The following is a 14,886-nucleotide window of genomic DNA, read 5'->3' as shown; positions in this document are numbered from 1 at the left end:
ATAACGTTGAGGATCAGGGCCCAAGTGACTTACCATGGTCATCAAGAGAAGTCAGTGCTGGAGCCAGGATTAGACTTAGGACCTACCCACCACCACTCCCGCCTCTCTCTCTCCCAACTGACACATCCCAAACCACCAGCAAATGATATTTCTGATATGTTGTTGCACAAAATCAGTTTGCAGCCAGAAGACGCATAAATGGAATTTACCATGAACTTTTCACATGCTAATAGGAAGAAAGAGTGTTTAAGAGAATGAATAAAACAAGTGGAAGGGGGATATTTCTGGGAGCAGTCTAGATCATCAAAATCACTAAAGATCAAGATTACATTTTATCTTAGTTTATTAGAAAAAAAAGGAACACAGTTTAATGTGCAAATATATACAACAAACATCACAATGAAACAGCAGGAAGACAGAGTCACTCCCCTCTGTTTAATGACTTTTAATCCTTCATACCAGAGATGACTGTTTTAATGCTTTTCCAAAGATTTGCATATACAAAGTGTAATGCTTTGTTTGCACAAGACTTCATTTATTTATTTATTTATTTTACTAGAACAACAAATACTCTGGCTTTGAAATTGAAGAAGTCTTTTATTTTGGTGACTTTTTTTTTTTTTTTTTAACCTGAGGAATTCTGCAGAACAGGGGAACAAAGAAAAGGCCTTGCCCTGCACGTCATTCTGATCACAGCATCGGATGGTCTTTTAATTACTAACCCACTGAATTATTTAAAATGAATGCAGTTCCAAACCCCGCATCTATTACAGCGCTAGCAACAGTGAAGAGAGGGCGCGCTACCCCTGGCTGAAGTGAACTGATTGAAAACACCGCTCTTGAGTTAGAAACATGTTGAGATTTTTCCGTTATAATGCTCATTTCTGCCTCTAATGTAATTAATGCTGTTGCATGTGATGGTGGCCTTAGAAAGAAATGAAAAATATATTTTATCCTTCTGAGCAAAAGAGTCCTGGGTCCTGCAAACCCTTGTGCAAATCACAAATAGACAGCAGAATATGGCTTAAGCCCCACTCAGGAAAGAATGTAAGCATGAACTTAATTTTAAGCAAGTACTTAAATCCCTCCCAGATCAGCAAAGGCCTTAAGCATGTGATTAAGCAGGGGTTCAAGTGCTTTGTTGAATTAGCGCCGTATTGTATTGTAGCAGACAGGGGATGTCTATGCTGCAGCTGGGAGGTGGGATTCCCAGCAAAGGTAGACAGACCAGTGCTAGCTCAGCGTGAGGCAGCACGCTAAAAACAGCAGCGTGGAACTTGCGGCATTGGTAGCAGCTCGGGCTAGCTGCTCAAGTCCAAGCCCATTTGCCCCTGGCTCCGGGTTCAGATGGCTAGCCTCAGCTGCCGTCAGTTCCACACTGCTATTTTAGCGAGCTAGAGAGAGCCTGTCTGCCCACACCTCCCCGCTGCAGTGCAGACATACTCTCAGAAATTAAGAAACAATAGTTCAAATCTGCCGTCTTTACTGAGGTCAGTGGAAGTTTTGTCTGAGTAAAAACAGCAGGGTTTGGCCCAAATACCTGCATTAAGGAGTTAGAATTGTATGGTCCATTCTGTATCAGGCTGCTATTCCCAGAGGCAGATCAGCTCACGCTAACAAAGATTTACAAATGGGATGGCAGATTCTTCAGCGCACCGAGTGCCTGGTTAGATGGGATCCTGCCTCTTTAAGGGATAGCAAAGGAAGACACCAGGGGAAACAGTCTTCCTTTTTCCGATGAGTAGGCATTAAAGCTCTCGCTCATAAATCGGCTGTGTCCAATAGCTTGGAAAAATCCAACTGATCAACATAACATTCCAACCACGTGGATCTCTCATGAGAAGCACATGGACTAAAACCACTTTCCTTGTTTACTTTTCACTTTGCCATGCTACTGAGTTTCATCTGAATGCTCCATTGAACCAAGCTACATTTATAATTAAACAAAAGTATTAGGGTTGTCTAATGCTTCCCTCTGGCTTAAATAAAAAAGAGTGGTTGGATAAGGCACTGCTGAAGGATGTGTGCTGGACCACACCTTAAGCAGATTCCCCCCAAAACACAATTTAAAATGAAATTACAGCCGCAGTTGCTGTTAGCTAGATTGCCCCACCGAGGGCCACACCTCCCTCTTCATCTGTATTCTTTATTTTTTTTAAAAAATAAATAAATAAAAATAACTAAATAATAAAGAATTAGCCCCCAGTTAAGGAAGGAGGCATTCTGTGCTTCAGTAAGCTGCGGTTTGGCTGGTTCCATAACTAGTACTAAAGAAGGATTCTCAGACAAGATAACGTTTTCAGATGTAAAAACAAGGAGTCCATGTGGCACCCTAAGAGACTAAAGATGTGTCACTGTTAAAAGCTAAATCCATTTCCAGGTGCTTTTCAGTTTCCCTCTCCTCTTTGGCTGAGGGTCAGCGATGAGTGTGTTTAAGTAAATACAAGCTCCTCTTTCACTGTAATACCTTTTTTCTCCTGCCGTTAGGTCATAATGATGCTGAGAGTTCTGATGCCATAGTAACACTCTGTAATGCAGTGGTTCTCAACTGGGAGTTAAGCGACCCCCCTTATAAATTAAAAACACTTTTTTGTATATTTAACACCATTATAAATGCTGGAGGCAAAGTAGGGTTCGGGGGTGGAGGCTGACAGCTCATGACCCCCATGTAATAACCTTGCGACCCCCTGAGAGGTTCCGAACCCCAGTTTGAGAACCCCTGCTGTAATGCCATAGTAATTACAACTACTTAACAGATGGGGGGGAGGGACAGTTCAGTGGTTTGAGCATTGGCCTGCTAAATCCAGGGTTGTGAGTTCAATCCTTGAGGGAGCCATTTAGGAATCTAGAGCAAAAATCTGTCTGGGCATTAGTCCTGCTTTGAGCAGGGTGTTGGACTAGATGACCTCCTGAGGTCCCTTCCAACCCTGATATTCTATGATGGAGTAGCTGATCTACAAGGGGGCACAACTGTATTCTGACTGAAACCTTGAACAATAGCAAGTTAATACACAAGTGTACTGATAAATAACACCCTTACTCTAGTTTGTCACATTGTGGAATTCTCCATTTAAGGAAAAACCCAGTTGTTTGTAAAGACATGTTTCATTGTGATCAAGGTGCAGTCAGCACTGCTTTTAACTTTCACCAAAACCCACACTCAGTTGCTTGCACTTCCCCACATTATACCCACATGTTAATGCCAATGAGAGTTACCACATATATCAGGGGAAAATGGATTGCTACACTGGATCATGGGGGAAAAGTTAGTTTCTGGATAAAAAGTGAAGGTTAAAAGCAGCACGGCCTTGTTTGAGCAACAACTGCAGGGTCAGGCTGTGGCACAGGCAGGAGGTACAATGACACTAGCTATACACTAGGGGTACGCAACCTATGGCACGTGTGCCGAGCTGATTTTCAGTGGCACTCACACTGCCCAGGTCCTGGCCACCAGTCTGCATTTTAATTTAGTTTTAAATGAAGCTTCTTAAACATTTTAAAAACCTTATTTACTTTACATACAACAATCGTTTAGTTATTTATTATAGACTTATAGAAAGAGACCTTCTAAAAACGTTAAAATGTATGACTGGCACGCGGAACCTTAAATTAGAGTGAATAAATGAAGCCTCGGCACATCGCTTCTGAAAGGTGGCCGACCTCTGATATAGACCCACGTTCAGGGACATTCGGATCCAGGTTTATGGTTCGGGCCCATCTCTCAGAAACACTGACAGAAAAGACACTTTCTAGACTCCTCAGTGACCCTTCAGTGCATCTGCCAAAGTTTAAATATTTCAAAGAATTAAGAAGAGTGGGGAAAAACATCCCCCCTCTATTTTTCTTTAAAACTTTTGACTTTGTATTTTTCTGCTCCAGAGTATTTTTTACAGCATGGAAGAACATATTCCAGTAAAACACAGAATGGTTTTTATTAAAGTTTTACTTGAAAATGACTGAGATGCTACCTTGCTATCACTAAGCATTTGGGGGCCGGGGCAGTGTAATGCAATTTCATTCCCACTTCTAGGGTAGCACCTGCTTTGACTTGTACCTCTCCCTGCTCTTTAGGGTTCTGCTGTCTTGCTGTAAAGCTCACCTGGTCTTGTGTTTCCTTGTCAGTATTTCAGTACGCACAAAGCACATTCAGCCCCTCATCATTTGCATAGCCCAACAGACACAGGCTGATATCTTGCCTACCTCCTCAAAATAAAGGGAATGCTTTTGGGCAGGAAGGCAAACCTCTTTGTAGGTGTGGCACTTCGGATCTGTGCCAGCCTCCACAGAGGTGTGCTCTGTACCACTGAGCACAGGCAGGCTCCCTGAATCCTGCCTCTCATGCAGCAAAACTGCATCCAGGATAAAGCTGGTTGAAGATTTCCCTTTTTCTAACCTGTTTATCAACAGAAAATTGGTTTTTCAACAAAATTAAAATTTTCACCAGAAGTGCGCTTTCTGCAGAAAATATTGAGCTTTTGTCTATACTTTTCTGGCCAAAATCAGAATTTTTCAGCCATTTGGGGGTGGGGGGAGGCAAAAAGTCAACATTTTCCGCAGAAGGCGGAAACACCCCATTTTCCAAACAGCTCTAATCCATGACACTTTGCGCCTGCAGACTGGGATGTGTGATTTGCCCCCACATCAATAAATGCACAGGTAAACCCTGTATCCTCACTAGCAAAACTGGGCAAACATTCATCGCACAGTCACAAATGTGTTTTGCTCTGATGAAATAGCAAGAACTGCAAACACTTCAGCTATCTTGAGGTAGGAGAAAACGATGTTTCCATCAGCTAAGCTGCCCTCTTCTAGTGGTACAGGGAGAATCAGGTAGTCATTGCTTTCAACCTTCCTATGGGCCCAAATGTGTGACAATAATACAAAATGAGGGATGCGTGAAACATAGGACAGAAGCTTGAAACGACGTCAGAGTTATTTCTTTGACATAAACAACATTTTTTTCTAACCCCAGTTTGGTAATTCAGCATTTTTTGGATGTCAATAATTTACAGTAACATAGTGTGATCTCAGCAGGTATGAGGAGGAGGAATGTGAATTTGGATCCAGCATGAAGGAAAATCCTTCATAAAGTTCCTGATTCTGAGGTCCTTGCTCACAAGAGTAGTCCCGGTAAAGCCAATGGGATCTTCTGCATAAGTAAAGACTTCAGGACTGAACCCAATGGGATAACTGAAGGGTGCTACACTTTCTTGATTTGAACTGCCTGTGCACATCTTGAAATAAGGATTTTAAGCAAACTAATAGAATTAAATACATTATAAAACATACACTTATCTGATCCTGAGATTGTCCTCATAACAAACACCAAAGGAGATAAGCTTCCTGAATATGTCTTGACATTGCTGACGTGTATTAAGTGGCTGTTTTACATAGGCAGAGTTGCTTGCCTAATAATGCTCCTTCCCTCATTATTACCTGAGTGCTCGACTAAGACTGTTTCCTAATTACCTCATTCATGATGCTAGGATGAGGCTAACAAAACACTCGGGTGGGGTCGATCACCGTTATCAGGAATTTCATTTGCATTTCTTCTTTTGCAGTTCAGACAAAAACAGTCTTGATATTTTGCCAACCTTTCCAAGACTTGCAGAAACAGGCTCATGCACCGCTTCCTTTTTTGATTTTTTTGGCCAGCAAAGAATTGTGTGTCAGCAGATTCCTGTCAGAGAAGCTGCCGTGTTGTGCCGAAGAAAGTCCTCACACCAGGGAGACAACATCAGGAGCAATTGGACGGAAAAGGTGATGACGTGAACCGCAACAGAAAGAAGAAATTCAATATGATGAACGTCAGTCGGGGTGCTGACTACCACGCATTCCAGTTCCATCAGTGCAAAGACCTATTTATAGTCTCTAACAGTGTCACTCAAAGTCAGACATTATATCTGGGGGAGGGAAATATTCTCCAAAATTCTGTTTGCTTAAGCACTATATATATATTAAAATGTTCTGCTTTTTATTATTTCAGTATTTTAGCCCTTGGTCGAATAGTCACCAACACCTGTCTAACACCAGAAGCCAAAAGCAGCCTTAGCACCTGCAGTATTTTTAGAATATCAAAAAACAGCCTTAGCAACAAGGAGTTACCTAATACAGGGAGAAGGCGGGGTTAAATAGATAAATGCAACATGTAGTGGCATTTGTTACCATTCAATGTGTGGCTCCCGCAATCAGGCCATAAAACTGTACCATGTAACTTGCTTGCAAGGGGTGGCAAAGAAGATTAACGTGTTACTTTGATAATCCTATAAACCACTCATTCAACATAGTATTTCCAGCTGAACTTGAAGGTTTTTCCTTGAAAATGTCATTCCTCTAGAGACCACCAGGATCTTACACTCTGTCTGTCTGCCTTTGAACTCTGCTGTTACAGCTGTTTGGTTAACAATGTTGTTCCAGTGCAAAAAACCAAACCCCAAACCTTCCTCCTTTAAACTTTAGATTGCCTCACATCTGTCCATTCCTGTTTAGTGTTCTGTAGGGCTTGAGTCTTCTGTTCATCTACCTGGACATAGTCTACTCTCTGCTCTTCCGAGAGAAAAGGTTTCTGTAGGACAGACGAAGAAACAATTGTTTTATATTAGAGAGAACATGGATGCTAGTAAAACTGGTTTTGTTTTCTATTCCTCCTTTTCTTTTTTTCCTGGTCATTTCATTTCACCTTGAAGTTACAGTGACATCAGCTGACAAGAGCATTGCTTTGCAGTCCGCTTTAGATAGAATTATCCATCTGTCACCTTGTCACTCTGCCCAGCATAATGAGATATGGAAACACGCTGTATGGGCTAACTCCATCCCACAGCAAGGATAATTAATTCTCTTGCCTTTAGTAAGATTCTGCTACACTGATGACCTGCATGAATTTTAACCATAGGAGGGTTTAAATCAAAGGAGGCCTAGAAACCTCAAGTCAATCCCTTCAAAGATATCTGAGCAAAACTGATGATTGAAATGATGTAAAACAAAAACTCAGCAATCTATCGAGATATTCACTACACTTTACAGTAAATTTATTTGCTTTCATTGTATTCCTTCTTTGTCCACCATTGTTTATTTAAATCAGGGGTGTCAAACATGCGGCCTGCGGGCTGGGCTATTTCCTGCGTCCCGCCAAGAGGCCCGCACACACCCCCCCCCAACCTACCTCCAGGCCAGGCATGGGCAAACTATAGCCCATTGGCCACATCCGGCTCGCAGGATTGCCCCCCTCGAGCCCTGCGCCGCTCCCTGAAGTGGCTGGCATCACGTCCCTGCGGCCAGGGAGGGGGGAAGCAGAGGGTTCCATGTGTTGCCCTGGCTTCCAGGCACTGCCCGTCCCCCCAAGGAACGGGGAACCGCGGCCAATGGGAGCTTCGGGGGAGGTATCTGGAGGAGCAGCAAGCAGCGCGTGGAGCCCTGTGTCCCCCCCTGCCCTGAGCCCCCTGCTGCACCCCACACCCCAACTCCCTGCCCTGAGCCCTCTGCCGTACCCTGCACCCCTCCTGCACTCCCTGCCCTGAGTCCCCTGCCACACCCTGCACCTCAACTCCTTGCCCAGGCTGGGGGCAGTGAGAGGTGTGTGTGTGTGTCAGTGATGCGGCCCTCGAGCCAATGAACTACTCCTCATGTGGCCCTCGTGGTCATTTGAGTTTGAGACCCCTGATTTAAATTGTAAGTTCTTTGGAGCAGCAGAGATCTTATCTTTTGACTGTGTCTAAAGGATCTAAGACACTTCTGCAATGACATAACTAATATTAATAAATATTTTTGCCGTGTTACAAGATCTCCTATAATGTCTTCCTGTGACCCTGCTGTTAGTCATACTCACGTCACAGAGTGTTACTGCAGATGGGATTTGTGGGAAAATTGGCAGGAAAGTTTTGTGGGAAACTGTGTTTCTTTTGAGAATGAAAAAAGAGCTTGCCGAATTCCTGCAAGCACCTACAAATCTGCCCATACGTTCTTACTACTGTATATTCCAGTGGAGCCATTATGCCTAATGTGATTCCATTCACATTAAGGCATAATACTGGCACCACTGTAATAACTTTAATTGTGGTTTTATCATGTTACCCGTATGTTCATGTTGAGCCTGTTATGAATGCAATCAGCTGGAAGAGCACGACGGATTTCATTGTATTGAGGTTAACCAGAAGTGAGAATCTCTGTCTGTTTGCCTCCATCAGAGAGAGACACCAGGATGTACAAAAAAGGGTGGTATTTGCAGAAATGATTCTTACCTTCTGTACAGGGGATGGGGAAGCGGAATTAAAATCCAATGCTAAGTAATCAAGGTTGGACTTCCTTGACCATGGGAAAGCACCACTGCATGGAGATGTTGCCTGGCTGTGCTCCTGTTGTGGAATGAGAGAAACTTTTAATGAGTAATTCAAAACCCTTAAATCATGATCCTAAAAGGAAAAAGACCAGACTGTTTAGTATTATTCCTAATCCAGCAGTAAGCAAAGAAGGAGAGCTCTGGCCCACATCATTTGTATAGTATGTCAAGGGATGCATTCATCAACTAATTGCAAGATCCTAGCAATGTCTAATTACATGACTGTACAAAGAAATTCAGGAACTCTGATTTGGGGTAATTACAGTAATATGGGCAAAATGGGGCGGGGGTGGTTTTCATTCAGGTTTAGCAAAACATCAGTAAGGATTTTGTTTTGCAAAACCAAAACCTGGGATGGCTTACATCTGGATCCCATTTCATCTAAGCCATTGACGTTCTGGGGGTATGGATAAATGGTTCTGGTTTTGATTCATCTCTGTCAATTGCATATCAAAATGGAGAGTCACAGACGATAACAAACATGTTAAAGGTTTTAGCTTTTTGAACAATACAATTGGAGTGTGATTATGACTAGAGCTGAGCTGAGTAGCTATTGTGTAGATTCAGATCAGCTTCAGGTTTAGTCTGGAGTGAGGAGGTAAGATTTCTGTTTGGAGCAGCCAACTGTGTAAACTCTTTGTGCAAACGTTCCCAAACTGGAAGTGGAAAGCTGGCCCCTTCGGGCTTTGGATTTGGAACCAAATCTGCCACAGCTGGCTCAGATCTAGGAATTCTAGATCAATTCCCACCTGAAATTCGAAGGGGATTAGGTTCTGGCCTATTTCTAGACATGGCCAAAGAATTAATGAAGAAAAGGAAGCCACAATGTTTTTGTTTTATGTAATGGGAAGTAGGGTTAATGCAACCAAGACTTTAATAGGAGTTCTCTTTCTATACAACATTGTGTGTGTTCCTTCAGGAAGTGCACTGAAGATTGTCTGTCATTTCCTAGGAGATTCTGCAGGGGGCCCTTGTAAAAGGTGAAAGGACTTAGTTTTCCTTTGCCTTTAATGAGTTCTCATGTAAATATGCCTGATCCCAGTGATCTCTTGGAACTGCTCAGAAACGTTTGTGGGGTGAACAGCTGAGATCTGAATAGCAGAAAAAAGGCTTCCCTTATCTCTCTGTAAATCAGACCCAGTGTCTTTAGTTTAAAACCATTTGATTTTTTTTTTTTAAGAGGGCAAAGGACAAACCTGCTGAACATTTTTCTTAGAAAATGAGCTTCAGAATTCTCAGGGCATGTGACAGAGCAGAATAGAGCACAGGATAGCTGTGTGAAAATGAAGATTACCATTTGAATGTAACTTTCTTCCTCTTCTCCGGAAACTGAATTGGCAAATATTCTTGCTGAATTAATACCGTCTCTATCTGGAGAGATAAAGCTCGTTCGATTGCTAGGAAGAAAAACACAGGAGAGGTTAAGGAAGCAGCTAACAGATGCTCTGAAAAGAAGCCAAAGTCTGACATGGCCCATATGGCGAATAAACTCACCCTAATTCTGAAGCCTTAATGGAGAGGCCATCCAAAAATGTTTTTTAGCTATAAAGCATGTTACAGTTACATCAATAACATCTCTGGTGGATTTTCTGGGATTTATCTTCACACTATAAAAGTTTGCCAGCTATGGCATGACAGAAAGCCGGAGATATCAGAGCAATTCTCCAGCAAGGAACGCAAATGGAGGCAGACATTCATCTGTGTAATATGCGCTGATGGAGAAGTTACTTTGTTGTATGGGTACCACCATTTCTGAGATTGAAATGTATTAATCAGCTACTGTAGCTGCCTGCAAAGCAACTTGGCTGGCTTTGAATGCAGTACAAACACATGTTATCTGTGCTTTGGAGCTGTCTGCAACTCAGTTCTTTTAAAAGAAAAATTTAGCTGCTAATCTAACTGTCTGAAGCAGTCTGTATAATGTAATTCAAACCTACTGCAAATCATCACTAAATTATAGCAGTTTGGCCAATATGGCCAGAGATTAGCTGTGTACTTCACACAGCATAAACAATTTAATCCAAACAGTTATCCCTTTGGTTTTCACTTTATTTGTTCTGAGCACATTTGGTCATTTAAACTCTTGTTTGGCTTGATGAATATAAAAAAAACTCGATATTTAGCTTACAATGAATGAACTCCTCAATGCTCCTCTTCCCTGCAGACCTTGTATAGCAGTTGAACGTGTCAGAGTTCATTAACCATGGCACGCTAGCAGGTATGTTCATGAGGCAGCATTGAACTTGTGGGTTTGCCGAATATGCCAAGTACACAGCACCTCAGGGGTTAGCCAGTGTTTAACTGCTAACCTGGAAGCCTGGGGAAGATTCTGATTGCTGCCACCAGATTACCTGGCCCTGACAGACTGTGTCAGCTTCTCCCAAGAGAGCAAGCCCTTCCTCTGAGTACCTTCCATGTTAGCTAAAAAGGCAGTGTCTGGCATGCCACTGTTAAAGTGCCAGGCACTAAAAGGATCCACACAGGAAGGCTTGGGAGAATTCTCACCCAGGAATTTTCAAGGGGCAACTGGCAAACCCCTTCCAACTTTCCCCATCAGCTCTGAGAACTTACTGCCACCACTGCCTGTGCCAGCATGCTTCATCTCCCATCATTGCTTCGATTCTACCAGCTAAGAATTCCTGGCTGTGACTCCCTTTGGGGCCCACTGTCCCTTTGTCATCATTTGGGGAAAGTGACCCGAGGCATTCCCTCCACCCCACAACTGGTTTTCAGTGACACTAAATGAGGAGCAGGAATCAAGTCTCCATTTCGGTACGGCAGCACAGAACGTTAGCCCCAGGTCATCAGGCCAGCCAGGCCTTTAAATTAGGTTCGTTTTCCCCTTGCCATCTTAATCTTCAAGAACAAAGATATCTGCTCTCCTCTGGAAAAATATTAGAAGGCATGAGGGCTAACATTATGGCAGCTGTACCAGAGAACAGATTACTCCAGCCTTCTAAAAAGTTACATAAGGAGGTTTCACAAGAGACAATTTAGGCTTTGAGGTAGTGCTAATTTGCAAGAGATCCAAACCACAGAATTTCTCACAGCACAGTCTGAAGGGAGTGCACTGTGTCTGTCTTTAAAAGGAGCCCTTTTTTTATGGCAGCAAAAGCCTGTAAAATGCTGGAAGGAGTCCCATGGAATTTGCATAGCATGTTTGTTTATAGACTTTGCCAACAAACTATTTCTTGCGGAATGTGATAAGTTATTTATAACTTCATTTCACAATGCTCATGCTTAAGAGGTTTCAATGTCAGGTTTCTCATCCACTTACTAAGGCACAGTCCACATCCTGGTCAAGGTAGCGTGTTCCCGGATTGTGGAGAGGTTTCTCAGATCCAGCGGCGGGGGTCGTGCTGCAAATAGGTACAACAGGAATTTTAAAAGCAGGATTTATTAATGGCTCTAATAACATAAATAAATGGGAGACACCTCCCCCAACTCTGGGGGCGCCAGAAGCCAGGTGGTGGCTCCCCACGTGGCCTTGGTGAAAAAACTGCAGAGAGGAACCAGCCAGAAACTCCAGCTGGTCAGGGCAGAAACCGCCAAAGCAGGAACCTTCAGATGTTCAGAGAACTTTCCACATTTCTGACTGGACCTACTCTGCCTTGTGCTGAATGGCTGTTTGCTCCAACTCCCTCAGTCTCTTCACCTCAGCTTCACTCCAGACCTGCCCCTCTTATCCCTTCTGCCCTGTCCTGTTCCCCTCATCTCCCTTCCTTTCCTATTTAGCTGGTTGCCTCCTAACTAAACCCTCCATCCCACCCTCCCAAAAGTCCTGGAACTAACATGCCGTTTGCTGCCATCACATTGTTCACTTTGCTTGTGTGCTCTACCCCTTCACCGCCTTGCATCTGTGCTGTGTGTTTAGACCGTAAGCTCTTCTACTCCTGTGTTTGTACAGTGCTTTGCATAAAATGACACCCTATTCTTGGTTGGCACCTAGGCACTATCGTAACAAACAAGGTTATACAGCCTAGCATTTGTGCGAGATTATATTCAGGAAATCTTGTGGAATAAATGGACCGTTTAAATCTGCCCTGGAGACTAAAGTCCTCTGCGGCTCCTAAAACAAGCAGCTAAATATGATGGGCAGCAGGAGAGCAGACTTTCCAGAATGACTGGGACAGGGCCGGCTCCCAGGTTTTTGCCGCCCCAAGCAGCCCCCCTCCCCCCTCCAAAAAAAAAAAGCCGCGATCGCAATCTGCAGCATTTTGGCGGGAGGTCCTTCGCTCCGAACGGGAGTGAGGGACCCACTGCCGAATTGCCACTGAAGAGCCGGACTTGCCGCCCCTCTCCGGTGTGGCCGCCCCAAGCACCTGCTTGGTAAGCTGTTGCCTGGAGCCAGCCCTGGACCAGGAACATGCCTGAACCCTGGTCAGCAAGTGATGTCTCCGCAGGGGAGGGGCTACTTCAGTGTCCAGGTCCAGCCACCCTTTGGCCTGTCTTCTGAGACAGTTGCTGCCCATAGGGGTGCCAATTGTGGTGGTGCTTTCTGTGTTGTGAACATCTCTCCACAGGGAAATGGATTGAGGCCTTCAACTCATTTCATCTAGGTCACTGAGCAAGCCCAAGGCAGTAACAAATTTCTATCAATAGCCGCATTTGAAGCGGCAACCAGAAGTGAAAGTCATAGCTTTACTTTTCCCCTGAGCCATCCTCTCCCATTTCACCAGGTTTCTCCACATTTTCTACATGGTAACAACATCTAACACTTGTTCTACGATAAGGCCAAGTATTTCGTGCCACTCAGGGAGAGATGGAAGAGTTCCACATTGGAATTTAGTTTATCCACGGGTGCTAACTCAGGAAGGAGCATAAAACCCTTCAGTCCACTCTAGAACATCGCACAAATCCTGTGGTGTTCCAATAAGTAGGCAGAACACTCGAGTGTGTGCATATTAAGCAGCTTAATGTAGCTGGGTGAATGAGAAATATCACATACACCTCTACCCCGATATAATGCGACCCGATAGAACACGAATTCGGATATAATGCGGTAAAGCAGCACTTCTGGGGGTGGGGCTGCACGCTCCAGTGGATCAGCGCATTAGCGTGTCTGGCTCCGACACGCTGCTCTGAGTGGCATGTTAAGGGTGCCAGGCTGGGGCCAAAGGGTTGGATAAGGGGCAGAGGATCTGGGGGGGTGGTCAGGGGACAGGGAGAAGGGGGGGGTTGAATGGTTTGGAGGGTTGTTCCAGGGGCAGCTTAGTTCCTCCAGGAGCCCCCAGGGAGCTAGGAGGTCCATGAGGCTGTGCAGAGACAGAGGACTTCTGCGAAGATGGATCTTATCTCCAGGTGGATCCTCCAAATGTGTATGAATCACAGAGGATTTGGAGGTGGCATGGGGCTTGGGGAAAAAATTCTCCCTTTCACCAAACCAGTGGAAGGAAATTACTCCTGTCCCCAACCCCTGGGGAACTGTGGTCGGGATCCGGGGCTGGGAGTGAGGCTACGGTCGGGGCCAGGTCCAGGGCTGCGGTTGGGGCTGGCGCTGGGGCTGGAGCTGTGGTTGGGCCAGGAGCCAGGGGCTGAGGCCAGGTCCAAGAGCAGAGCCGCGGCCAACCCGGGAGCCAGGAGCTGAGGCCGCAGCTGGGGGTGGGGCTGGGCAGAGCTGGGGACAGAGCGAGTCCTGCCGTGCCCCCCCTCCAACGGGGGGGCACTCTCCACAAGTTGGGGGCCACTAGATTAAAGCATGTCATTCAGCATGCCCCAAATTTAACACAGCCAGTACATAGCAGGTTATTGCACTAGGATCTTCAGCATCCCAGCAGAGTGGATACTACCTTCTTTTTTTTAAATTCCATGGCACTTTTAATGAGATAAGAGGTTTGCCCAAGTGATCTTGGTCAAAAAAGTTTTCCTATCAAGGCTATTGGCTACCATCTTCCACCCTACAGCTGGCTGCATCTATAGTGCTTTGTGATGCCCTGGGATGCCAGGTGCCATAGACATGGAAGTTAGTGGTCAGTGATAGCAATGTACCTTAGCTTCGAATTGCTTACTAGGTTGGTCTAATGCCTTACATTTCCTACGGGGCTTGAGATCTCGATTCACTGGAGGTGGTTCCAGGTCTGTGGGAAGTTCCGGCAGTGGGCTGGAGAGTTTGTCATTGGTGACTACAGGAAAGGTAAAGGTCACTGAGCTTGGGCTCATGGGAGTGTAGCCATCGGGTGAGCAATCTGGTCCTGGGATGGGTGGAGAGGTGCTGGGGTGCATGGGTACATAGCTGTCCTCCGTATTGTCCGATGCTGAAGAGTAGAGCGGGGTGAATCGACACGGCTTCCGAAAGGAGAAGGAAAAGAAAGAGCATTCCAGTCAGCTGAACAACTCTAATAATCAAGCAAGGCTAATCCAGACATTGATACAAATTAGCCTGAACTAAACCCCACGCTTGAACACCCCCAGCTGAACTTTTGGGGTGGCCTATCTCTGGAATGGCAGGAGCCAAAACTCCCAAGACAGACATCCATGCCAACTTTGGAAAAGTTCAGATCTGAACTTGGCAGCTGAGGCTTGTGATAGCTGGAAACATGGGCCCAAATGAA

At 44.8% G+C, this 14,886-nt stretch overlaps 1 protein-coding gene across 2 annotated transcripts in view; it reads right to left on the bottom strand.

Annotated features, from left to right (window-relative positions):
• Positions 1-325: 325 nt before the first annotated feature.
• GAB3 (GRB2 associated binding protein 3) overlaps positions 326-14,886 on the bottom strand; it is a 113,366-nt gene continuing 98,805 nt past the window's right edge. For both annotated transcript variants that reach the window (XM_054040708.1, XM_054040710.1), the window contains exons 6-10: positions 14,365-14,620; positions 11,613-11,694; positions 9,630-9,732; positions 8,238-8,351; positions 326-6,565 (exon numbers count right to left, since the gene is read on the bottom strand). In XM_054040708.1, coding sequence (XP_053896683.1) covers positions 6,449-6,565; positions 8,238-8,351; positions 9,630-9,732; positions 11,613-11,694; positions 14,365-14,620 — 672 coding nt within the window. In that variant the 3' untranslated portion in view covers positions 326-6,448. The remainder of the gene's footprint in view (positions 6,566-8,237; positions 8,352-9,629; positions 9,733-11,612; positions 11,695-14,364; positions 14,621-14,886) is intronic.

The sequence above is a fragment of the Malaclemys terrapin genome, chromosome 9, assembly GCF_027887155.1.
Source record: "Malaclemys terrapin pileata isolate rMalTer1 chromosome 9, rMalTer1.hap1, whole genome shotgun sequence".
In the NCBI taxonomy this organism is placed as follows: Eukaryota; Metazoa; Chordata; order Testudines; family Emydidae; genus Malaclemys; species Malaclemys terrapin.
Note: the sequence above shows the minus strand (reverse complement) of the source record. Positions and strands in the feature narration are given on the sequence as shown.